This window comes from Peromyscus maniculatus, chromosome 23, assembly GCF_049852395.1.
Source record: "Peromyscus maniculatus bairdii isolate BWxNUB_F1_BW_parent chromosome 23, HU_Pman_BW_mat_3.1, whole genome shotgun sequence".
NCBI classification, from domain to species: domain Eukaryota; kingdom Metazoa; phylum Chordata; class Mammalia; order Rodentia; family Cricetidae; genus Peromyscus; species Peromyscus maniculatus.
The window spans coordinates 36597954-36624383 of NC_134874.1; the positions used below are offsets into that span (position 1 = coordinate 36597954).

General features: G+C 39.2%; 2 protein-coding genes and 1 pseudogene across 9 annotated transcripts in view; 2 read left to right on the plus strand and 1 right to left on the minus strand.

Moving 5' to 3' along the window:
• Nucleotides 1–20336, minus strand: part of LOC102923694 (cytochrome P450 3A11-like) — a 43035-nt gene extending 22699 nt beyond the window's left edge. For 2 of the 8 annotated variants that reach the window (XM_076560303.1, XM_076560304.1), the window contains exons 1-4: nucleotides 20124–20303; nucleotides 13636–13729; nucleotides 11438–11490; nucleotides 6064–6111 (exon numbers count right to left, since the gene is read on the minus strand). In XM_076560303.1, the coding sequence (XP_076416418.1) occupies nucleotides 6064–6111; nucleotides 11438–11490; nucleotides 13636–13729; nucleotides 20124–20194 (266 nt within the window). In that variant the 5' untranslated portion in view covers nucleotides 20195–20303. Of the gene's footprint in view, nucleotides 1–6063; nucleotides 6112–7190; nucleotides 7324–11437; nucleotides 11491–13635; nucleotides 13730–18825; nucleotides 18842–20123 lie in introns of those variants that run through there. The other 6 variants (XM_042268251.2, XM_076560305.1, XM_006997630.4 and 3 more) reach the window with 5 other exon arrangements.
• LOC102916524 (cytochrome P450 3A11-like) overlaps nucleotides 1–26430 on the plus strand; it is a 229252-nt gene that overhangs the window by 39828 nt on the left and 162994 nt on the right. The window lies entirely within an intron of this gene.
• LOC102923389 (52 kDa repressor of the inhibitor of the protein kinase pseudogene) lies at nucleotides 6629–9966 on the plus strand (annotated as a pseudogene).

Here is a 26430-nt window from a genome sequence, read left to right on the forward strand (position 1 = left end):
CTCACAGGAAGACAGGAATGTTGTTTCAGTGGAAGAAGAATGTGAGGAGGGTGAAGATAATGGAGATGAATCTCCTCTTCCTTCTTCAGAGGAGAGGGACATAGAGACCATTTCAAGAATTAAGGATACAAATGGATAAATCTGGAGACAAAGAATAAGAGAAATTTTTTAAAAAAGGAATCTTCCTGGTAGAAAAGAGGAAAGAAAAGAAAATTTAAGAAGAAATTTTCCATTAAAAAAACAAAAGACTGTTCCTGGTAGAATAAAAGAAATTATTTAATAAAGGCCTACAAATAGGAAGTTATGAAGAAAAATAAAGGGAGAAAAAACCCTCTTCCCAGTAGAAATAGAGGAAGGAGAAACCCCTTTCCCATAGAAAAAAGGGGTTCATGTCAGCAGGATCTCAGAGTTCTCTGCTGTGTGATGCTGCAGGTGCTTTCTCTCAAGGACCACACAGAGCACAGTGAGGCAAGACCTGAACTCCAGAGGAGGGTGGGTGGAGCTCCACTACTGCAGCCTGAGCAGGGGCAGCTGGCCCAGGACTTGCAATTTTCTTGTTTGTCTGTTTAATTTTGATTTAAATGTTTTTTGTTTTTCACTCCCAGTGGGAATAAGTTCATATTAAATGTCCCTTCATGGGAAATGTTTTTTTTCCTCCTAATAACAGAAATAAGTCATTATGAATGATCTCTTCATGGGAGGAAAAATTAAAACAAGCCCAACTGTAGTACAGAAAACAATTGCAATCAGGATGTAAAGTACTGAGCCAATGCTGTTTGAATCTCCAGAGGTATTAGCCATTCATTATATGGAGGATATTCTCTTCTCTTGATCATCTGATTAAAGCTTGAATGAATGTTTAATTTACATAATAAACAAACTAAAAGAGGAAAATGTATAATTTTGATCTAAATCATTGTGTATACTCTTGTCTATTTATTGCTACTGAGGATTTGACTTGCTCTTTGAGTTGCTTTCTGGCAACTCTTGGTTAAATTCTATAAAATGTCACATCTGAAACAGAGCAGGTTATTAGCTCATTAAATAATATGACTACTAATAATAGCTCATAGAAATAACATCTTACTGACAAAGAGCCTACAAAATTATTTTTCAAGTAAATTGTTCATTCCACACTGTTAATAATTAGCAGGCTGCATTAACATATTACTTGAGATCTATAAAAAAGGATCATCTTTTTACTATTTTATAAAAAATACCCCGTGGGTATTGCCTAAACTTACCTCTTAAAATTATGTAGAGATTGTTTTTAATGCTTTTATAGATGGCTTTTTAAAAAGGACAAAGAGAATGTTTACACATAAATTTCACAAGCTTCACAAAAGAGATTACCTACTCTATACTATACAGCTCAAATTAATATTCCTACAATTTCAGAAACAACTCATGAAATGATTTTAAATTTCGATACATTCCTAAAATAGGTTTTGAAAAAAATTGTCAATGAAAAACACAGGCTATACAGGTTGCCCAGAAACAACACAAGACAGAAGTTAGCTACCCAAATTTGGATTAGGGTAAACAACTGGAATTTCAACTGCTCTACCTTTAATATGGTTAACTAATAAGCCTGTGTGGGTGGAGAGGTGGCCCTTAATAAAAAAAATTACAGGTGTTTGAGCTACTAGTACAAAACAGATGCTAAACACATTGAAAAACTACAAATCTTTGACATTCTTCTGTACTTGCAATTAAAAAAAACTAAAAAAAATGGCAGGTATTGACTGATTTAAAAACTGTAATCCATGTAATTCAACCTATGGTTCATTTAGAGCCTAGAATTCCATTACCTTCTTTATTGTCAAAGGCTTGGCTTATTTAAAACATTGCTTTCATACTATTTCCTTGCAAGAACAGGATAGAGACAAGTTTGCTTTTACAGTTCCTACTTATAATAATCCCCAGCCTGTTAAAAAGTTATCTAAACGGAAAGCCCTTCCCCAGGGAATGTTAAATAGTCCAACTTTGTGTCAATAGTTTATAAATAAACCACTGGAAGTACTTCATAAACAATTTACTCAATCCATTATTTATCATTGTGATTCAGGATACTTGATCACATAGTGAACACTGAGACTGCATTAATTAAATAAAATCAACCTTGGGTCAAGGGAAGGAGCCAGCAACTAGTTGACAGGAAGTAGCCATAGAAAGTTATAGGGAGTCCAGAACATAGATAGAGAGAGGCACAGGAAGTAGTGAGGAGGGACGTGGAGTTTTGTGGTCCTATTTGGATTGGGACGGGAAAGGAAAGCTCTCTTTCTGTGACTCAGCTAAGGAGGAAGGTCAGTTCATTGCTCCTCTGCCTTTGTGAACTTGCAGGTTTTCACCCCAGCATCTGACTCCCAAGTCTTTATTGGTAAAATCATAAGATTGAGATTTAGTTTAAAAACAACATCATTATATAGATAATATCTTAATAGCTGCCTCTGATGTCAATAGCCTTGAAAAGGTGTTTGCTGAGGCGCACCAGATTTTACCTCAATGGGGATCGCAAATTGCTCCTGAAAAAATTCCAAGAGGAGACTCTCTTAATTATTTAGAATTTAAATTAAGTAAACAGAGAATCCAGCCACAAATAGGACAGATTAGAAGACATGAATTACATACACTTTATGATTTTCAAAATTTATTGTGAGATATTAATTGGTTGTGGCCTACAATTGGACTGACTACTCGAAAATTAAGTAGTTCATTTCAAATTTTACAAAGTGACTCAGATTGAAACAGTTTCAGGCATTGAACAACTGAAGCAGAAACGGAGTTGGCCCAAGTAGAACAGAAATTGCAAGATGTCTTTTTAAATCTATTAGATCTCACAAATTGAATGTATTTTAGTAATTTTACCTTCTACTTATTCCCCTACTGGACTCATGAAAGGAAGATAATGTTTTAGAATGGATATTTTTTAGCTCATAAACAGAGTAAATAGTTTATCAAAAGGTTCCTGGATTAATTATAAAAGGAAGAATAAGACTTTATCAATTGTGAGAAATGGGTCCAGCTGTGATTGTAGAACCTTACACTAATGTTGAAATTATGCAATTTTATGGGTAATTAATGATGACTGACAAAGAACCTGTAGCAATTATTTAATAGAAATCAACAATAATTATGCCCAAAGTAAAGAATTTCAATTTATAAAAATAACTGAATAGATTACTACCAGTATAATAAAAAGAACTTCTATTTCTGGGACCCTTACATTTTATCCTGATGGAAATAAATTAGGTTGGAAAGCAGGAAACATAAAAAGTACTACAAAGTCCATATGCTTTAGTCCAAAAATCAGAATTATATGCCTTTCAATGGTATTAATAGATTTTAATAAGTTTCTTTATATACTTACTGATTCTCAATATGCTAAAAGAGTATTATTGTATATAGAAACTGCTAAACTTATTCCTGATAAGTCAGAATTAAATTTGTTATTCATACAAGAGCAACAAGCAATCTGGGACAGAAATTATCTACTATGTATTATCATTTGGTCTCATTGAGGATCCATGGGCCATTAGCAAAAGAAAGTGAAGAAATTGATCAACTACTAATAGAAAATGTATTAGAAGCTTCAAATTTTCATAAAAAATCATGTTTACCATTAAGGCTTACAGTAAAAAATTTTCCAATACCTGGTGACAAGCTAAAGAAAATTGTTCCACTTGTTTATATTACTCAAGTTCCTTTACCAGCAGGAAGTAATCTTAAGGGTTGCCAAAAAATGCAATTTGGAAAATGGATGTATTTCACTTAGCAGAATTTGGAAAAAATAAAATATGTACATCATATCATTGATACATACTGTGGATTTCAATAGGTATCTGCCTTAAGTTCTGAAAAGGCTGAATCTGTAAGTACACATTTATTAGAAACAATGGCTGTAATTGGGTATATCAATACAAATTAAAACTGATAATGTTCCTGCTTATGTTTCCAGTAAAGTAAAACATCCCTTTTGCAAATTATAACATAAAACACATTACAGGGATACCACATAACTCTACAGGACAAGCAATTGTTGAAAGACCTAATCATACTTTAAAAGAGATGCTTAAAAAAAGGGTGCTATGAGGACTCCCAAGGATTGATTACATCATGCTTTACTAACTTTATATTTTTAAATGTTAATGAAACAGGGTAACAGCTGCTGAAAGACATTGGACTGTGGAAAAAGATGCTGAATTGGGTTATCATGTGTACTACAAGGATGTTTTAACATCAGAATGGAACTCAGGGAAGTTGTTATATTGCACTTGAGGTCATACTTATGCTTTTGCAGGAGACAACAAGTTGTGGAAACCATCTAAATTAATAAAATTTTGACACAAGCATGAGAACTCTCCATGCTGCCTTGGCTGCTGACATCCATAACACAACTCTGGAAAGACAGAGATACAGAAAGCCCTTGCAACAATCAGCTGATCTTCCTACATGGGGATGGCTTAAGAAATTGACTGAAAAGGAGGAAGCAATAGTTCAGCTGGCTAGGAAGCCTTTGAATGCTACAACATTGTTCCATGCTATGCTGTCTGTTTTAACTGTATAGGTAAAGGGGAACAATCATACTGGGCTTATATTCCTAATCCTCCCATTAACAAAGGGACCAGTTGGGGAGATACAGATATTCCTGTTGTGGTCAATGGAATCATCTTGGCTACCTGGTACTTATGACCAGAGAGAACCTGCAAGGCCTGAGGAGTAAGGTAAGGAAAGGATAACCTATACTGTGGGAGTGCAAGGAATCCCTATTTGTATGGGTAATGGAACTCATTGTCTAAATATAACTTTTCAAATTTGGCTATCTATAATTAATACTACCCAGGAGATTCAAAATAAAATTTTTATGCTTCATGTATCTGGGTTTAGAGGATAGGAGATTCATTGTACTAGTTCCATAAATCTGACATTTTGTGAGATGTGGGTTAGCAATAAGGAATATGACTGTATACATGGGTAGGTATATAAAAGTGAGAAGCATCAGGTGCTTATTAATATCTCCCAAGGAAAAGTCATTGATCTAAGCCCTTATGGATTCCCATGAGGAAAATACTCTCACTCAGAATTGAGATGGCAAAGGTATGGCTTGAATGGGATTAGAGAAATTAGCTGTACTCTTGATGAACCTATGCAATCAAATGATGTTGGGATGTCAGCTCTTATGTAGCAATTTGACAATTCCATTCAAACTAATTTGTAGAAATTGTCAAGTACCTTACATCCTCTTAAAGTATTGAAAGGAAGGTTAAACATTAATGATGGACATATACTTTGTCCTTTAGGTTAAATCAAAATCATCACTTTGCAGCATGTATACCATTACCTTATATATTACTGAAATGGCCTAAACAATGGCACCCTAATCACTATAGCATCACTTGGAACAGTGTACCCTTCATACCTACGTTAATGCTAGTATGTCATTAGATGTCACCCCTGAATGGTTTTATATTCTTGGAGCAAGGTTAACAGTTTGGATGCTGGTGTAGTTGTTTAGGCTATGGCATGCTAACCTATGGTGATTCTAGTCAAGAAACTCTCAGAAAGACTATTAAGAAGAACTCACAGGATGATTGGATTGATTGTTGCTGTGGTTATGGGAATTATTGCATTGACTGCTATTGATTCATCAGCTGGACTCACCCTTCATAAGGAAAATCAGACTGTTGAATTTATTAAAGACTGGCCTAAACATGTTGCAGAACTTTGTGCTCGGCAAAATAGAATAGATAATAAGATAGACTGAAATAACTGATTTGAGACAAGTTGTAATCTTTAATGGGAGATCAGATAGAGACAGTGAGGGAGCAAATTAAATTAAAATGTAATTAGAATGTTATATCTTATTGTATTTCATCTTTAAGGTTACTGAAAGCAAGTATGATTTGAATTTTTAAGTCTAGATGTGGATATGTGAGAGTTGCTTATACCATTTTCTGTAATTTTTGCTTATTTACAGTATTGTAAGGGGCTGGGGAGATGGCACCAGAGTTAATAGCATATATTGTTCATGCAGATGACCTGAGTTTGGTTCCTAGCACCCACCTTTGATGGCTCACAACCACAGGTAACTCCAGCTCCAATGCCCCTGGCCTCCGTGATCATCAGCATTTCACGTGAAGAGACACACAAACCAAGCAAACATGCACATACACATAATTAAAAGTAATAACAATAATAGGTGTTTAAAAATAAAATATTGGGACTGAAGAGATGGCTCAGTAGTTAATAGCACTGACTGCTCTTCCAGAGGAACCAGGGTCAGTTCCCAGCACCCATATGGCAGCTCACACCTGTCTGTAACTTCAACTCCAGGGATTCTGACATCCGCACACAGATGTACATGCAGGCAAAACACCAAAGAATATAAAATAAAAAGAAATTAAAATTACATAAATGAAATATTAAAGTAAAATTAATATTTAAACCCTTAAAATAAAACAGTATCAATATTAAATAATTTAAAGTAAAAATCCTTTTAAAAATTAAAAACTATATTAAATTAATCTTAAAAATAATAAATAATGCTCTGCGCGCGGCCTTGTGGAGCCGGCCGGCCGGCCCAGCTCCCCTCCCCGGCCCCGCGGGGCGGCCGTGCTGCCCTGATGAGGAGGGGAGGGGAGGGCTGGACCGGCCGCTGGCCAGGCAACCATGCCGATCTTCTGCGCAGCCCCCAACTGCACACGGAAGAGCACGCAGTCGGACCTGGCCTTCTTCAGGTTCCCTCGGGACCCGGCCAGATGCCAGAAGTGGGTTGAGAATTGTAGGAGAGCAGACTTAGAAGATAAAACACCTGATCAACTAAATAAACATTATCGGCTACGTGCCAAACACTTTGAGACCTCTGTGATCTGTAGAACCAGTTCTTCGAGATAATGCAATACTGACAATATTTGATCTCACCAGTCATTTGAACAATCCACATAGCAGACACAGAAAACGAATAAAAGAATTGAGTGAAGATGAAATCAGGTCACTGAAACAGAAAAAAAAAACTGAGGAAACTTCTGAACAAGAACAGGAAACTAACAGCAATGCTCAGAACCCCGGTGCAGAAGCAGTGAACCAGCAGGATGGAAACGTGTTACCTTTGACCCTTCAGGAGAAGGAGAACAAAGAGTACCTCAAGTCATTATTTGAGATTCTGATTCTCATGGGAAAGCAGAACATACCCTTGGATGGGCACGAGGCAGATGAGATCCCAAAAGGCCTCTTTGCTCCAGATAATTTTCAGGCGCTCCTGGAGTGCCGAATCAACTCTGGAGAGGAGGTCCTGCAGAATCGCTTTGAGACCAAAGCGGTGAACACGTTATTCTGCTCCAAAGCGCAGCAGAGACAGATGCTGGAGATCTGTGAGAGCTGCATTCGGGAGGAGACGCTCAGGGAAGTGAGAGACTCGCACTTCTTTTCCATCATCACAGATAATGTGGTGGACATAGCAGGAGAAGAGCACTTGCCTGTGCTGGTGAGGTTTGTCGATGAAGCTCATAACCTGAGAGAAGAGTTTGTGGGCTTCCTGCCCTATGAAGCTGATGCAGAAATTTTGGCTGTGAAGTTTCACACTACAATAACTGAGAAATGGGGATTGAATATGGAGTATTGTCGTGGTCAGGCTTACATTGTGTCCAGTGGATTTTCTTCCAAAATGAAAGTTGTCGCTTCAAGACTTTTAGAAAAATACCCCTAGGCTATCTACACACTCTGCTCTTCCTGTGCCTTAAATTCATGGTTGGTGAAGTCTGCCCCTGTGATAGGGGTATCCGTGGCTTTAGGAACGATTGAGGAAGTCTGTTCTTTTTTCCACCGATCACCACAGCTGCTTTTAGAACTTGACAATGTAATTTCTGTTCTTTTTCAGAACAGTGAAGAGCGGGGTAAAGAGCTGAAGGAAATTTGCCATTCCCAGTGGACAGGCAGACATGACGCCTTTGAAATCTTAGTGGATCTCCTACAAGCACTTGTTTTATGTTTAGATGGTATAAATAGCGACACAAATATTAGGTGGAATAACTGTATAGCCGGACGAGCATTCGTACTCTGTAGTGCAGTGACAGATTTTGATTTCATTGTTACCGTTGTTGTTCTTAAAAATGTGTTATCTTTTACAAGGGCCTTTGGGAAGAACCTCCAGGGACAAACTTCTGATGTCTACTTTGCAGCCGGTAGCTTGACTGCAGTACTGCATTCACTTAATGAAGTGATGGAAAATATTGAAGTTTATCATGAGTTTTGGTTTGAGGAAGCCACAAATTTAGCAACGAAACTTGACATTCAAATGAAACTCCCAGGGAAATTCTGGAGGTCCCAGCAAGGTAACCTGGAACCTCAGCTAACCTCGGAGAATTACAATAAAGACACCCTCAGTGTTCCAACAGTGGAGCACATTATTCAGGAACTTAAAGACATATTCTCTGAACAGCACCTCAAAGCTCTGAAATGCCTATCTCTGGTACCCTCAGTGATGGGGCAGCTCAAATTCAACACCTCAGAAGAGCTCGATGCTGAAATGTACAGGAGCGACCTACCCAACCCTGACACTCTTGCAGCCAAGCTTCACTGTTGGAGAATCAAGTGGAAACACAGAGGGAAAGACATCGACCTCCCATCCACTATTTATGAAGCCCTCCATCTTCCTGACATCAAGTTCTTTCCCAATGTCTATGCCTTGCTGAAGGACCTATGTATTCTCCCTGTGATGAAAGTTGAGAAAGCACGCTATGAAAATGGGCAAAAGCGACTCAAGGCATATTTGAGGAACACTTTGACAGACCAGAAGTCAAGTAATTTGGCTTTGCTTAACATAAATTTTGATATAAAACATGATCTGGATTTAATGGTGGACACATACATCAAACTCTATACAAATAAACCAGAGCTTCCTACAAATAATTCAGAAACCATTGAAAATACCTAAAAGATTTTTAAAATGTCTTATGTTTGCTGTTTGGAAGAAAAGCCGTAAGGTATAGCAGGCCAATTAATCACTGTGTACCTTGTGGCTACACCTCCAGTTGAATGCATCATTAGCTGTTGGTAATCCCCATAGTTAAATGGCCCCCGTTTGAACTCTCATGCTTTCAGTATCTGTTCTTGCAGAAGTTGGCATTGGGATTGCCAGAATGCCTCCCTGCTAGTGGCACTCTGGAATTGCTTTAGTTAAAGTCATTTTAGATATAGCTTTATCATTGTGGATCCAGTTGTCAGCTGTTGAGTTATCAGGTCTTTGAAAAATGAATTTTATGAGAGATACATTTTATAATGTGTTACGATGAAGTGTATCATTGACTTTTGACTTGTAGGAGTTATGGGTGTTTAAAATTTGTGGTAGCAGCACTTGAAAGGCAGAAGCATGAGACGCACAAGCTTTAGGCCAGCCTGGCCTACATAGTGAGACTCAGTCTCAAAAACACAAGGGCTCAGGTATAGCTTAGTGGAGCACTTGTCTAGCATGTGTAAAGCTCATGCCTCAGCACTGCAAAAGCAACAAAGTCCACTGTGATGAACAGTCACAGGAATTACAGAAGTTTATGAGCTCAGCCAGCAGGTTTTAGTGGAATTCTGTCAGGATGGAAGGACCCCAAAGGACTAAGTGAATGGCAGAGCCAGGCCCTGTTGCTCCCCATTTGGTTGTTGCTGTTTACATTCCTTTGTTGGACCCACACTTTCATAAGCTTTTTCACAGGTAAATTCACTTCTGCTTCATGGTGAAGACAAAGACAAAGGCCATCCATATAGGCAGCTCCTGGCTTGTCTGTTTCCTTCTGTCTTTTTACATGAGTATGTCTGTCTACTGCCTCATCTTGATTCATAAGCAAAACTTACAAAAATAAATGTTTTGTGGTTTATCTAAATAATACAGAAAATTTTACTGTTATTTTTGGTGAATAAGATCAATTTTGTACAGTTTATTTCAATCTAAATAAAATGTGAATTTTGTTTAAATTTCAATTGAGGTATTTTTGGTGGGTCAGAACACATTCTTGTATATTTTCTTAAAATGATTATTTAATAATTACTCTCATGATTTACAATTCAAGATGAAGTACTTTCTAGTTTTTCTTTTTTGGTATGTGGTTTAAAGTGTAGGAAAATAATTAAAAGTAAGAAATTATTAAAAAAAATAATAAATTATTTCAATCTCTGGGCTAGGGAATGTAGCTTACTGGTAGAAAGACTGCCTAGAGTACACCAGACCCTGGTTTTGATACAATGAAAATACAGATTTTAAATGAGGTGCATATACCAACTTCTCCAAGGCTCAGATAAGCTCTTGCTCACTTATGCTTCTGTAAGTAAGTCCAATTAAATTCACTGGTACACATAGACACACACAAAAAACCTAATGAAAAATGTAAGCAAAATGTTTCATATAAAAAACAATATTAAGGCCAGGCATGGTGGAAAATGCCTTTAATCCCAGTACTTGGAAGGCAGAAACAATCATATATTTGAGTTCAAGGCAAGACTGGTCTACATATCGAGTACATGGACAGTTAGGGCTACTTAAAGAGATCATGTCCCAAATAAACAAACAAGCGAACAAATAACGATGAGTGGACAAACAAACAAATAAATAAATATTAGTCAGTGAAAAGATGAGAAAACACGATCAAGTGTTGACAAGCAATAATGTTGCTAGGAGACATTTATAGGGCCATTGGACAGACAGCAAAGCCTGCTGTAGGCATTGAATGACATGGTCTTTATGGGCTATGTCAACTCAGCAGACCCTGTGTTCAGGCCTGTGGTCCCTAAGGATGGAGAAGACATGAAGAGGCAGGAAGAACCAGAGCCTCCTCCCACTTGTTTGTGTCTACTAGCATATGATGACACCCACTCCAAAGATCTAGCCAAACTCCAGCATCAATGACAGGGAACAGTTCCTGTTGCCGACTCAGCCACTTTACAGGACCATTAAGGATGTAGATCCAAGGAAGAACACTTTGATTTTTAAATACAAATTGACTTTGATCTCCAAAGTCAATTCAATTAGACAGGACACAATGATATACTCCACTATCAAAAGTCTTGGCTGGGGATGATGGTGGCTTAGGACTTTAATTCCAGAACTCAGGAGATAGAGGCAGGTGGATCTCTGTGAGTTCAAGGCCTGCCTGGTATACAGAGTGAGTTCCAGGACATCCAGAGCTGTTTCACAGAGAAACCATGTTTAAAAACCAAAACAAAGCAGCAAAACACAAGGTCCAGAGTCCATGGAACACCAAAGCCTATCAAAAAGCCACAATGTGCAATGTTCTGAAGATAATTAGACCTGGGAGCCATGGTATTTAATGACACATGGCATCACCCTTACAACAGAGAGGTGCATGACTATAGTCCTGGGCTGGCATTGTCCTTGCACATGTAGAGTGCATCTTCCTAAAAAGATCAGCTCCACAGACCTTTCCAGAATACTCACCCCCATATTTTTCCATACTTTTTATAGCACTCAACATCAAATTTCCATACACCCTGGAAAGAGAAATAGCATGAAATCCATTATTGCCCTGTATATACCAACCCTTCTCTAGCCAGGGAACCAAAGCCTAAAATCCCATGAAAGTAGGTTTATTGTTTCTGACAGAGAAAAGTTCTTCAGTAACATTGAGTTGCACCAGCCAGATGGCTCAGTGGAATAAGGGAAACTGATATGGCAGGACAAATGATTATCTTCCTGTAGCCTCTGCATTCACCTCATAGGCATGTACCTATACATACCACCAGATACAAGCATATGTACAGTAATAATCATTATCATCATCATAATAATAAAATGTGTTAAAGAATGTGCAAAGTAAGCATAGAACCTTTAGGAAGAAAAACCTGAGCAGACATTTCAGTGTTAGAGCACTTGCCTGACATGAAGAAGACCCTGGATCCCATTCTCAGTACCACAAAAACAAAAGAGAATAGAAAATTTGTCATTAGGCTTGGAGATGTGATTCAGTAATTAAGAGTACTTGCTGATCTTCCTGAGGGTCCAAGTTCCATCCCCAGCACCCATATCCATCCAGCACCTCATAACCATCTGTAACTCTGTCTCCAGATAATCCCTTGCCCTCTTCTGGCCTCTATAGGTACTGCACTCATGTACACAAACCCACACTTATGTGTGTGAAATCTTTCTAAAAGAATCAATTGTTAACCTGGACCTCCATTCCTACAGAAAGAGAGTGAAGCAAAATACGCTAGTTCTCAAGAACCCAGACATACCATGAAGTGTGAATGTTGGGGATAGAGCCATGGAAATAACCTCAGGGGTTCAGTGATTGTAGAGAACCCAAGTATATGAAAAATCTTCCAATGGTGTCTATGTGGGTCTGTGATATGCTGATGATTCAGAAATATTTAGTAAAAAGAAAAAAATGTTAGCCAGGCGGTGCTGGCGCACGCCTTTAATCCCAGCACTTTGGAGGCAGAGGCAGGTGGATCTCTGTGAGTTCAAGGCCAGCCTGGACTACCAAGTGAGTTCCAGGAAAAGCGCAAAGCTACACAGAGAAACCCTGTCTCTAAAAACCAAAAGAGAGAGAGAGAGAGAGAGAGAGAGAGAGAGAGAGAGAGAGAGAGAGAGAGAAAAGAAAAAAGAAAAAAGAAAAATGTTGCTTATGAACCCGGGTACAAAGAGGAAAATTTTAATCTAGTGCATAAAGCTTGATGTCCTTGAAGCTGGGAACCCCTTAAAGATTTTTGTTCAATAAGTACAACAGTGCCTTTCCAGAATCTGCACTGGGTAAGAAATAAACTTCTTTTTTCTCACAAATTTTGAGCATCATGTCGTGAATATCAAGATGAAATGGGCTGGAGAACTGGGTGTTTCACTCAAGGCAAACTTGACATTGAATAAACTGACATTAAAGCCAGTCAGATGGCTTCGGATGAAAAGACACTTGCCACCAACCCTGATGACCCCGAGTTTCATCCCTAGGATTCATAAGATAGAAAAAGGAGAAAACTTACCCACCCATTATCCTTTGATCTATGTATGCATGCCATGGTACACACATACACTCAACCAAAATTAATAAATATGGAGGAAAGTTGACAATGGGAGTTGTGAAGGTAGGTCCATGGGAAATAACACCCTAAATATCACAGCTTGGATCTCCAGTATCATTGCAAATGCTAGGTAGTGGGTTAAAGCCCTCCAGTAGTCCCAACTTGCCAGAGACAGAAACACAGGCTTCCTGGAACAAGCTGGCTAGCAAACCCCCTAAAGTCAGAGAGAGCTTGGTTCAAGTGAGAGACCCTGTATCAAAGCATAAAATGAAGAGCAATCAAGAAGACAACCAATATCAACCTCTGGCCACTCCACGCACACACAAATCCATGCATATGTACCTGCACATATATGAGTACTCACACACATGAAAATACATACATACAAACTAGGAATACACACACACACACACACACACACACACACACACACACACACACACATTTAATAGTTTTAAGTTGGCAACAAAGCACAAAGGAACCAGTAGACATTCTCCAATATCATGAGAACACACAATATAAGGCCTGAGATCTCAGAATTTCCTCCCAAGGACCACTTAATATAACTAAACCATTATTGGCCATTAAGGAAGCCATATGCAGAGTTCAATCAACACTCACCTTGTAGTAATTCAGCAGAGTTCCTAAAAATGGCAGAGGTTTGGGCCCAGGAATTCCCTGTTTCTTAAAGACATCATGTTTATGGGTCCCATATCTGTAAAGTCAAACAGAAAGCCTTGTGACCACACACACAAAAGGAGATAAACATGACCAAAACACCAAAATGAAGCAACCAATAACTTGGCTGCTCGTCCAGTTCCCAAGAACTTAGGGAAAGGCTGAGGGGTCCAGTGTGCATGGCAGCCCACTGTTCATATCTATTTCTACTGAGTTCTGGTGGATCTGCGGGTAACCTGAAAGTCAATCAGGTCATAGCAAGAGTAAATCTTATCAGAAAACCTCCTGACCTCAGAAAGAGGGAGTTGAAAGTGCATGTGGGTGTGCCCAGCAGGTTTGCACTCTGTCAATATGAACTTTAATAGTTAGCATAACTGGGGAGCCCGCCAGGACCCAACTGGACTAAGAGGTGAGACTTTATCCTCATACCCGAACACCCCAGCCCCTAGGCTCTGGGCCCAGGGGTACAGCAATTTTCCTCTACACTACCACTCATTGGAGAACCAGTTTCAGGCCAGTCACAGGCAGACCTCCTGCAGACAGATCAGACTACCACCATCCCCCATCAGACCCTGTTACCCAAGCCCCACCTCTCACAAATCCCACCCACCCTCTGAGACTGCAACTGTTCCCTGAGACAGAGGCCGCCAGCACCCAATTGGACTAAAAGGTGAGTCTTTATCCTCATACCTGAACACTCCAGCCCCTGGGCTTTGGGCCCAGGAGCACAACCCTGCATCCCTACACCACCACCCATTGCAGTCCCAGTTTCAGGCCAGTCAGCTGGCAGACCTACTTCAGACATGTCAGACTAACACCATCTCCCACGAGACCCTGTAACCCACAAGCCCCACCTCTCCCAACCCACCCATGTGCCTAGATTGCAGCTACTCCCTGAGACAGAGTCCACAAGCGCCAATTGGACTAAGAGCTGCTCCCTGAGACAAAGAGTCCATCAGCACTGACTAGACAAAGAACTCCCACTGGACCAAGAGTATCAATCAGACCGAGAGGGCCTCACTCAGACACAGACCCTGCTTAAAAGTGGAGAAAGAGATTGGTAGACACCAGTGAAAAAAATACAGTCAACAACAACAAAAAAGCTAATATGGTTCCATCAGAACCTACATCAGCAAGACCTGAACATTCCAACACAGAAGAAACAGAAGATATTGAGCTTAAAATGACCTTAAGAAGATGATAGAGATCTTTAAAGAGGGAATGAAAAAATTCCCTTAAAGAATTTGAGGAAAAGTCAAACAAAAAAGGGGAAGAAATCAGTAATAATAAAGCCAAGAAAAAACAATTAAACAAGTATGGGAAACAGTTCAAGATTTGAAAACTGAAATTGAGACAATAAAGAAAACACAACTGAGGGAATGCTGGAAGTGGAAAATCTGAGTAAACAAACAGGAACTACAGGCACAAGCATAACCAACAGATTGCAAGAGATGGAACAGTGGATCTCTGGCATTGAAGATATGATAGAGGAAATAGATTCATCAGTCAAAGAAAACACTAAAGCCAGCAAAATCGTGACTCAAAATGTCCAGGAAATTTGGTATACCATGAAAAAAACCAAACTTAAGAATAATAGGGATAGAAGAAGGAGAAGAATACCAACTCAAAGGCACAGAAAATATATTCAACAAAATCATAGAAAGAAACTTTCCCAAACTAAAGAAGAAAATGCCTATAAAGATACAAGAAGGTTACAAAACACCAAATAGATGGGATCAAAAAAAATCCCTTCACCACATAATAATCAAACCAATAAACATACAGAATAAAGAAAAAAATATTAAGAGGTGCAAAGGAAAAAGGCCAAGTAACATATAAAGAGAGACCCATCAGAATAACACCTGACTTCTCAATGGAGACACTAAAAGCCAGAACATCCTGGACAGACGTTATGCAGAAACTAATAGACCATAGATGCCAACCCAGATTATTATACCCAACAAAACTTTCAATCAACATGGATAGAGTAAACAAAATATTCCATGATAAAATCAGATTTAAACAATATCTCTCCACAAATCCAGCCATACAGAAAGCACTTGAAGAAAAAATCCAACCTAAGAAAGTTAGATATACCCATGAAAACACAGGCAATAGATATTCCCAAACCAACAAATACCAAAGAAGGAAAACATACAACACGACCACCAAAAATTAACAGGAATTAACAATAACTGGTCATTAATATCAATGGTCTCAATTCACCTATAAAAAGACACAGGCTAACAGAATGGGTATGAAAACAAGATCCATCCATTTGCTGCATACAAGAAACATACCTCAACTTCAAAGAGAGACACTACCTCAAAATAAAAGGCTGATGAAAGACTTTCCAATCAAATGGATTTAAGAAGCAAGCTGGTGTAGCTATCCTAATATCTAATAAAATAGATTTAAAACTAAAATCCATCAAAAGAGATCAGGAAAGACATTACATATTTATCACAGAGAAAATCAGACAAGATGAAGTCTCAATTCTGAATATTTATGCCCCAAATACAAAGCCACCTACATTTGTAAAAGAACATTACTAAAGCTTAAATCGCATATCAAATCCCATACACTAGTAGTGGGAGACTTCAACATCCTACTCTTACCAATGGACAGCTTTGCCAGACAGAAACTTAACAGAGAAATAAGAGAACTAACAGACATTATGACTCAATTGGACTAAATAGATATCTACAGAATATTACACCCTAACACAAAAGAATATACCTTCTTTTCAGCACCCCATGGAACCTTCTCCAAAATCAACCACATGCTTGGTCATGAAGCAAATCTCAACAGATACAAAAAATTTGAAATAACCTCCTGTACCTTATTAGATCACTATGGCTTAAAGTTAGATTTCAACAACAACAAAAATTACAGAAAACCTACAATCAATGGAAACTGAATAAGGCCCAATTATATCACCAATGGGTCAAGAAAGAAATTATTATTTCCTAGAATTCAATGAAAATGAAAGTACAACATATCCAAACTTATGGGACACTATGAAAGCAGTGCTAAGAAAAATGCAATGCACTAAATGCCCACATAGAGAAGTTGGAGATATCTCACTGTAGTGACTCAACAGCACAACTGAAAGCTCTAGAACAAGAAGAAGCAAACTCACCAAGGAGAAACAGATGCCAGGAAATAATCAAATTAAGGGCTGAAATCAATAAAATGGAAACAAAGAGAACAACACAAAGAATCAATAAAACAAAGAGTTGGATCTTTAAGAAAATCAACAAGGTAGACAACCCCTTATTCACATCAACCAAAGCAGAGAAAGAGCATCCAAATTAACAAAATCAGAAATGAAAAGGGAGACATAACAACAGATAATGAGTAAATCCAGAAAATCATCAGGTCATACTTCAAAAACCTGTACTCCACAAAATTGGAAAATCTGAAAGAAAAGGACAATTTTCTGAATAGGTACCCCATACCAAAGTTAAATCAAGACCAGATAAACTACTTAAATAGACCAATAACCCCTAAAGAAATAGAAACAGTCATTAAAAGTCTCCCAAGCAAAAAAGCCCAGAACCAGATGGTTGCAGAGCATAATTCTACCAGATTCTCAAGGAAGAGCTAATACCAATACTCTTCAAATTGTTCCACACAATATAAACAGAAGGAACATTACAAAATTCTTTTTATGAGGCTACAGTTACCCTGATACCCAAACCACACAAAGATGCAAGACCCTGACATTAATCTACGTACTTATGAACATATGATTTTCAACAAAGAAGCCAATACTATATAATGGAAAAAAGAAGGTATCTTCAACAAATGGTGCCAGCATAACTAAATATCAACATGCAAAAGACCATAAATAGATCCATGTTTGTTACTATGCACAAAACTCAAGTCCAAAACTCAAGACCTTAACATAAAACCAGGTACACTGAACTTGATAGAAGAGAGAGTAGGAAGTAGTCTTGAATGCATTGGCACAGGAGATCATTTCCTAAATATAACACCAGTAGCACAGAGCAACAATTAATAAATAGGAATTCCTGAAACTGAAAAGCTTTTGTAGAGCAAAGGACACAGTCAATAAAACAACCATACAGAAAGGGAAAAGATCTTCACCAATCCCACTTCTGACAGAGGGCTGATCTCCAAAAATATATAAAGAATTCAAAAACTAGACTTCAAAATACTGAACAATCCAATTTAAAAAATGGGCTACAGAGCTTAACAGAGAATTCTCAACAGAAGAAGCTCAAATGGCTGAAAGACTTTTAAGGAATTGCTCAACATCCTTAGTCATCAGGGAAATGCAGATCAAAACTGCTCTGAGAAACCATCTTACACCTGTGAGAATGGCTAAGATCAAAAACACTGAAGACAGCTTATGTTGGAGAGGATGTGGAGCAAGGGGAACACACCTCCACTGTTGGTGGGAGTGCAAACTTGTACAACCACTCTTGAAATCAGTATGGCAGTTTCTCAGAAAATTGGTAATAAGTCTTCCTCAAGACCCAGCTATACCACTCTTGGGCATATACCCAAGGAATGTTCCATCTACCACAAGGACACATGCTCAATTATGTTCACAGCAGCATTATTTGTAATAGTCAGAACCTGGAAGCAATCTAGATGCCCTTCAACTGAAGAAAGGTTGAATAAAATGTAGTACATATACACAGTGGAGAACTACTCAGCAGAGAAAAACAATGACATCATGAGGTTTGCAGGCAAATGGATGGAACTAGAAAATATCATCCTGAGTGAGGTAACCTAGACTCAGAAGGACAAACATAGTTTGTACTCACTCATAAGTGGATACTAGATGTGAGGGAAGGGATGGACAGACTGTAACCCACAGCTCCACAGAGGCTACCTAACAGGGAATGACCCTAGGAGGGACACATGGATGACCCAGCAAAGGAGAAGTGGGTGAGATCTACATGAATTGACCGGGTATGGAGGCGGTGGTGGAAGGCAAGGAGTGGGAGATGAGAACATAGAGAAATAGGGGGGTCAAACTGGAACAGGCACAGTGTGGGAGGGCAGGGAGGGAGATACCATGATAGATGAGGACATCATGGGAATAGGAAATGGCAGGGTGCTGGGGAGACTCTCAGGAATCCACAAGGATGACCCCACCTTGGACTGCTGGCAATGGTCCAGAGGGTCCATGGACTGGTCTACTCTGGTGACTGGTCTAGCAAATAACCTAACTGTCATCATAGAACCTTTGTCCAGTGACTGATGGATGCAGATGCAAAGATCCATGGCCAAGCACCAGGCTGAGCTCTGGGAAGCCAATCGATGAGAGAGAGGAGGGATTCTGCAGGTGGGAGACATCAAGATCATGATGGGAAAGAGTGCATACATGACTGGCCACACTAGTGGAAGCCCATGAACTGAAGACTAGTGGCTGTGGAGTCCCCATGGGACTAGGCCCTGTGAATATGGAAGATGGTTGTCTGGCTTGAACTGTTTGGGGCCACCCAGGCAGGGGTTTGGAATCTATCCCTGGTGCATAAACAGGCTTTTGGGAATCCGGTAGCTGTGGTGTGATGCCTTAAGCAGCCTTGGTGCAGTGGGGAGGGGCTTGAATATGCCTTGGCTCAGTGTGCTGCACTCTGATGACCCCCCAAAGGAGACCTTGATTTGGGGGTTTGGCTTGGCAAAGAAGACTGAGGGAGTGGGAGGAGGGCTAAGGTGGGATTTGTGGGTAGTATGGAGAGTGAGTAGAAAAAATTCTAAAAGAAAAATGAAAAAAAATAAGAAAAATTTAAAAAATGAGTTAGTATAACTGGGCTATAGTTCAGTAGTAGAGTACTTGACTAGCACATACAGGCTCTGGTTTGACCCCTCCTTATGCAAAAAAAATGCAAAAAGAACTCAGTTGTCACTTCATTTGGGGCCTTCAAGATGACTCCACAGGTAAAGGCAATGGCTGCCAATGTTGACAATCTGAATTTGACCCCCAGGAGCTACATGATATGAGAGAACTGACTCCCCAATGTTGTCTACACACACACACACACACACACACACACACACACAGAGAGAGAGAGAGAGAGAGAGAGAGAGAGAGAGAGAGAGAGTCTCATGTGCTGCCCCTAGTTCCAATAAATAAATCCATGTAATTTAAAATGTTTTTACAAGAGTTAATTTCATCTTCTGCTCTCTTTCTAAAGTTTTATCATAGTGCCTGTGGCAGGCATCAGATCCCCTGCAACTGTAGTTAGAGATGATTGTAAGCCACATGTGGATGGCAGGATTCAAACCTGGGTCCTCTGAGAAGAGCAGTCAGTGCTCTTAACCACTGAATCATCTCTCCAGCCCCTGCTTCTGATACCACTTTTGACCTTGCAGACAATTCCACAATATAGGTGTGAGTATTACCCCAATCCCAAAGCTATGGTGGGAGAGGATCTTTGGTGGTTACTCACCGGTATAGGAGCACCAGACTGATTGCCAGGAGGACCCAGGTTTCCAGGGAGAGAACTGAAGTCAGGTCCATCGTGGCTTGCCTGTCAGCAGTGTACCCCCCTGTGTTCTCCCTCCAGCTGTGTGTGCTACCCTCTGTAGGGCCTCTCTTCTGCCCAACGGTGCTCAAGTGTGCACAGTCTGTGGTGTTTATACCCTGGGAAGATGGTGGGGCCAGGGCACCAGCCACCTGGACTTTGGTACGCTCTTCATTTTGGCAGATCATAAAGTTTGTGCACAACCTGTTTTGACCTCATGTGTGTTAATATTTTGTGCAGATTCAATAAATAATGTTGTCATTTCAGGAAAATGACAGGTTCTTCCTTTTTATCAAAAGTTCAAGCAAATTCATTGACATAAAATGCTCTCTCACAAAGGGGGTCTACATTCATAAATAAATAAACTGAAGCAAACATTGTCTAATCTGCATACAGATCTTTACAAAATGCCTTTGTCCCTCTGTGGAAAACATTTTGTCATTTTTGACAACTTAACCCAGCAAAACAATGTGGTGATATTTTATTTGTGCTGAAATGTGATTTTGTTTGTATGTTTGGGGTCAGAGCTAATAGCAAGCCATTTAGCAGAAGTCTGGCAGTGGTAGCACATGCCCTTAATCAAATCACATGGCAGGCAGAGTCTGTGTGTTCAAGGACATAGCCAGCTTGGTGACACACACCTTTAATCCAAGTACCAACCATAGAGACTTGGAGGTTTATATAGCCAGGCAGTGATGAAGAAGTCATGTGGTTGGGTTTAGAACCAATGAGAAGGCAGAACAGAAAGTCAATAAAACGAGACACACAGGAAGTAGGTCTCTTTCTCAGGGGAAGGACAACAGCAACAGCAGGTGGTAAGAAGGCAGTCTTAGCTCTTGGCTGCTGCTCAGTCTCTGGGCTTTTAACTCTGCATTTGGCTCTCTGTTTCTTCTTTAACAAGACTACTTAGAATTACATTTAATTTGGGGCCCAACATGGCTCCCCAGCACCCCAGGACCCAGCTTGGCCCTGCTTGGCCTAGGCCCCTGGCCTGACCGACCTTAGCTACAAGTGGTTACCCGCAGCTGGAGCTACTTGCAGCTGGATTGCCAACTCAAGCAGCGGCTCAGGCTTAAAAAAAGTTGGTGCTACAAACAACTCAGGCCCATATCGGCTCAAGCGGGAGCATGTGGTACGTGGCTCCCCCCGCTTCTCTCTCTCTCTTTGGATTCCCATCTCAGATGCTAGGTAGCTGTTTTGAAATTCCCTCGGATTTCTACTGTTCTATGCAGACTTGGTAAGTCAATTAAGATATCACTTATTTTAAAGGGAAAAACTACTTAAAAGAGAAAAATTTTTCCACATTAAAAAAATGGGTATTATGTGTACATTAGATGAAAATTGGACTGTGTTTGATGAAACTTTAGGCAGTCTGAAAATGGAACAATTATATGAGAAGATTAATGTTGATGGGATGTACATTACACCAATTATGCACATTATTACTTTTCTTATCCTTATTTTACTATTTAAAATGATAGTCAATTTAAGTGCCAAGATAAAAGGTTTATTAAAACCTGTTGAAATGAATTATGGAGAAATTCAGACTCAGACAGAAAAATTTAAGGGAGAAATTATTACAGGATTGGATTATAAGGTTGCAGAAAGAAAGCCTGTTTTCAAACAATCACCCTTAATTTATCTGGTAACCATGGTCAAGTGAATGCACAATTGGACTCCAATTGAAATGTTAGATTTAAGAAGGTTTAAGGAAGAAATAGTATCTCATGGCATGCATTCCCCCTTTGTAAAGCAAATGTTAAACTCCTGGTCAATTTGTAATAAGATTATTCCACAGGACTGGAGAGAACTGGTAAATGCTGTTCTGGAACCTGGGGCCCAGTTGGAGTGTCGTATGTGGTTCAGAGATGAAGCTAAAAAAAGGAAATCAATGGAGGGCTAAAGGTGTGCAAATCTCCCAGGATCAGCTTATTGGAGAAGGCTAATATGCTGAAATATAAAGACAATATTTATATGATAACCAAACCCTAATTCTATGTCGAATGGCAGCCTTGAAAGCATGGGACAGAATTGAGGAAGCAAGAAAGAAAACTGAGTCATTCACAAAAGATATACAGGGCCCAAAAGAATCCTTCATGGATTTCTTACAAAGACAGACTTCAGCAGTAAATAGAATGGTCCCAAATTCAGAAGCTAGCCAGATAATAATCAAATCTTTGGCTTTTGAGAATGCAAATGCAGCATGCAAGAGAATAGTCAAGCTGTGAAAGGCAAGATCTGCACCCTTGAAAGTTTGGATTAGAGACACATTTAATGTTGAGTATCATGGCTATGATGATATGTGGATAGGAGAAACAATTTCAAGAGGTTTGAGTAATGTCAGATGTTTTTTGATGTGGAAAGCAAGGACATTGAAAAGGGACTGTAAACAGGGCATTCCCAGAAACAATGTTTTATCAAGGAACAATGGCAACAGTATGCTCCTTCCTTCTGGAGTATGCAGAAAGTGTGGTAATGGTAAACATTGGACCAACTAATGTAAATCAACAAGGGACAGAGAAGATAATCCTTTGCCTCAGTCAGGAAACTCCCAGAGGGGCCTCAGGCAGGCCCCCAAAAGCAAATCCAGTTTAGAACTTTCCTGCAGACACAGAGGAAACCCCTACTCAGAGCAATTAAATAACCAAATGCCTATTGGAATAAACCAGCCTGCTTGGGGTGATGGAATAGTTGAGACACAGAGAACAGGAAAAACCATAAAGAAAAATTTTTGGCCAACTTCTATAAATGAAAAAAGACCAAAATTAACAATAAGAATAAATGATGTTTTGTTGTCTGGTCTGGTAAACACATTTGCTAACATGACCATAATTGCACCAGAATTTTGGCATCCAACTTGGCCTCTTCAAGAGGTAAACATTGCTGTGGATATCATTCTGTATAAATAAAACACTGATTTGGCAATGTCAGGCAGGAAGTATAGGCAGGACAAGGAGAGAGGAGAGTTCTAGGAAGTGGAAGGCTGAGTCAGAGACACTGCCAGCCGCCGCCAAGACAAGCAGCATGTGAAGATGCCAGTAAGGCACGAGCCTCGTGGCAAGGTATAGATTTATAGAAATGCATTAATTTAAGATATAAGAACAGATAGCAAGGAGCCTGCCACGGCCATACAGTTTGTAAGCAATATAAGTCTCTGTGTTTACTTGGTTGGGTCTGAGTGACTGTGGGACTGGCTGGTGACAGAGATTTGTCCTGACTGTTGCCAGGCAGAAAAACTCTAGCTACAAAATGTTTAGCTTTTAGGGATTAGAACATTATCTCAAGTGAAACAGAGTGCAAGATGGCTTGAATGTATAGGTCCAGAAGGACACAGAGGAAAATTAAAACCATATGTGGCTAACAAAGCTATGAACCTATGGGGTCAAAACCTGTTATAACAATGGAATACTCAGATTTTGGTCAGATCCCTCCAACCTCAGAAACAAATCATAAACTAGCACATGTTTCTGAGAGAAATATTATTAGATATTTTTCTAATGAGTGGTCACCAGCCATCCAGATTGTACAAGAACAGAGCACAACAACTGATGATATTCCAAAGACACCAACAACTCTACCTTTAAAATGGTTAACAGACAAGTTTGTATGGGTTCAGAAATGGCCTTTAACAACAGAGAAACTCCAGGCTTTAGAAGAGCTGGTAAAAGAGCAGTTAAAGGCTCAGCATATCAAAGAATCAACCAGCCCTTGGAATTCTCCTGTATTTGTTATTAAAAAGAAATCTGGTAAATGGAAAATGGTAACATACCTTAGAGCAATTAACAAAGTAATTCAGTCAATGGACGCTACAGTCCAGAATTCCTTTGCCTATTGTGTTACCTAAAGGATGGCCTCTTATAGTTATTGATTTAAAAGACTGTTTCTTTTCAATACCCTTACAAGAAAGAGACAGAAAAAGATTTGCCTTCACAGTGCCTACTTATAATAATTCTCAGCCAGTTAAGAGATATCAATGGAGGGTCCTCCCACAGAAAATGTTGAATAGCCCAATCCTGTGCCAATATTTTGTACAACAGCGATTGGAGGTGATACATAAAAAATTTCCTAAATTTATAATTTATCATTATATGGATGATATTTTACTAGCTGACTCAAATGCAGATACTTTAGAAAGAATGTTTGAAGAAGTAAGGAAATTTTTGCCTTACTGGGAATTACAAATTGCTCCTGAAAAGATACAAAGAGGAGATTCTATTAATTATTTAGGATATAAAATAGGTCTACAAAAACTTAGATCCCAAAAGGTGCAAATTAGGAGAGATCGATTATGGACTCTTAATGACTTTCAAAGATTATTTGGAGACATTTCTCATGTAAGAACTATTGTTGGGGTAAAAAATGGTGAACTGAATAATTTGTTCAAAATCTTAGAAGGTGACAAGAACTTAAATAGTCCAAGAGAATTATCACCTGAAGCTGAGAGAGAATTGACCTTGGTTGAAAAGATAGTACATGAAGGGCACGTGGATCATATTGATCCAAAGCTGGATTGCATTTTGGTTATTTTTCCTTCTAGGCATTCTCCTACAGGAATATTAATGCAGAGGGAACATATTATATTGGAATGGATATTTTTACCAAATAAACTGAGAAAAAAATTAAGAACTTATGTAGAAAAAAATATCTGACTTGATTTTGAAAGGAAAATTGAGAATTTGTCAATTAGCAGGGAAGAACTGAGGCTGACAATGGTGAGGATGAAGTAAGAGAGAGAGAGAAAGAGAGAGAGTGGGGGAAATTAGTCAGAATGCATCAGATACACATGTAACATTGTCAGACGACAAAATGCATCAATTAAAAATAAGTATAGTATGGTGCTCTGGGTTAGTGATGTAGCTCAGTTGAAAGAGTACTTGACTAGTATATACAAAGCCTGGGGCTGGATCATCAACATCTCATAAGAGGGCCTGTTGGAGGTTCTAATCCCTGTACTCCAGAGGTAGAGACTGAAAGACCAGAAGTTCAAGATAACGTTGTTTACATGGAAAGTTTAAGTTAGCTAGTCTGGGCTACAGTGTGAGATGCTGTATTAAAAAAGGACATGTCACTTCAATAAGGAAGTCAGTAGATGAGACACTCCAGGTGTTTGGATATATTCCTTTAACACACAATACGGCATCTCCATGTTTTCTTTGTATATAATTCCATTCTATGGAAGTAAAGAGCACACAGGCTGCTGGGAAATATAGCTCAGTGGTAGAGCATTTGAGCTGCATGCATGATATCTAGATCCAGTCCCTTAGAGCAAAGGGGAAAGTCTCAAAACAACAAACTTCAGACTACATTGGTAATACTTTGGATGGGTGAGATGGCTTGACTGGTAACAGTGCTTGCTGCCAAAATGTGATGGTGGTGAGTTGGACCCTTGGGACCCACATAGTAGGAGGAGAGAATCAATTCCTGCAGGATGTCTTCTCACCTCCACATGGGTGCCATAGCACAGTCACACTCACACACACACACACACACACACACACACACACACACACACACACAAAACGTAATTTAATAAAAAAATTTAAATAGCCCTAAGACCATGTATTCTGTTATTTCCCCTGCAAATAAAGGGCATGTACATGGGTTAGAACATATACACATCTTACACACTGAACAAGTGATGACTGTTAGCATGGATTCCAAGCACTCTGACCATGTCCTGTGATGTGGAGGGCAGTTAGATGTCCATGAGCCTAAGTTCTCATACTTCCTGGGTTTTTTTGCCACCTTCAGGCTTCCACAGGCATCAGACATGTATGTGGTGCACAGATAAACATGCAGGCAAGACAATTATACACATATACACACATTTTTTTAAATATATAATCCCCATGTTAGAGAAGTAGAGTTTTTTTTTAGGACAAAAGCTAAAATATTCCACAGTGTCATCTCAACCCAGGGACTTCATAAGTAGGACACCATGACCACCACATTCTCTAACTTGCTCAAAAACAAATCCCCAAAAAAGAAGTTACCAAAGGGAATGTATGTACCTTTTATGCAAGAATCAGCATGGGCAGACACACACACAAAATTCTAAGCTAAATAGTAACAAACCAAATCCAGTAACAGTTGTCTAATGATGACACTCTGTGACAAGCTGGATTCAACCAAAATGAAAGAAGGCCTAGCACAGAAAAAGATGAGGATTATCAGCTGTCATTGAAAAACATTAAAAGACAATATTACAAGATGGCAAGATTGCTCAGGGGGT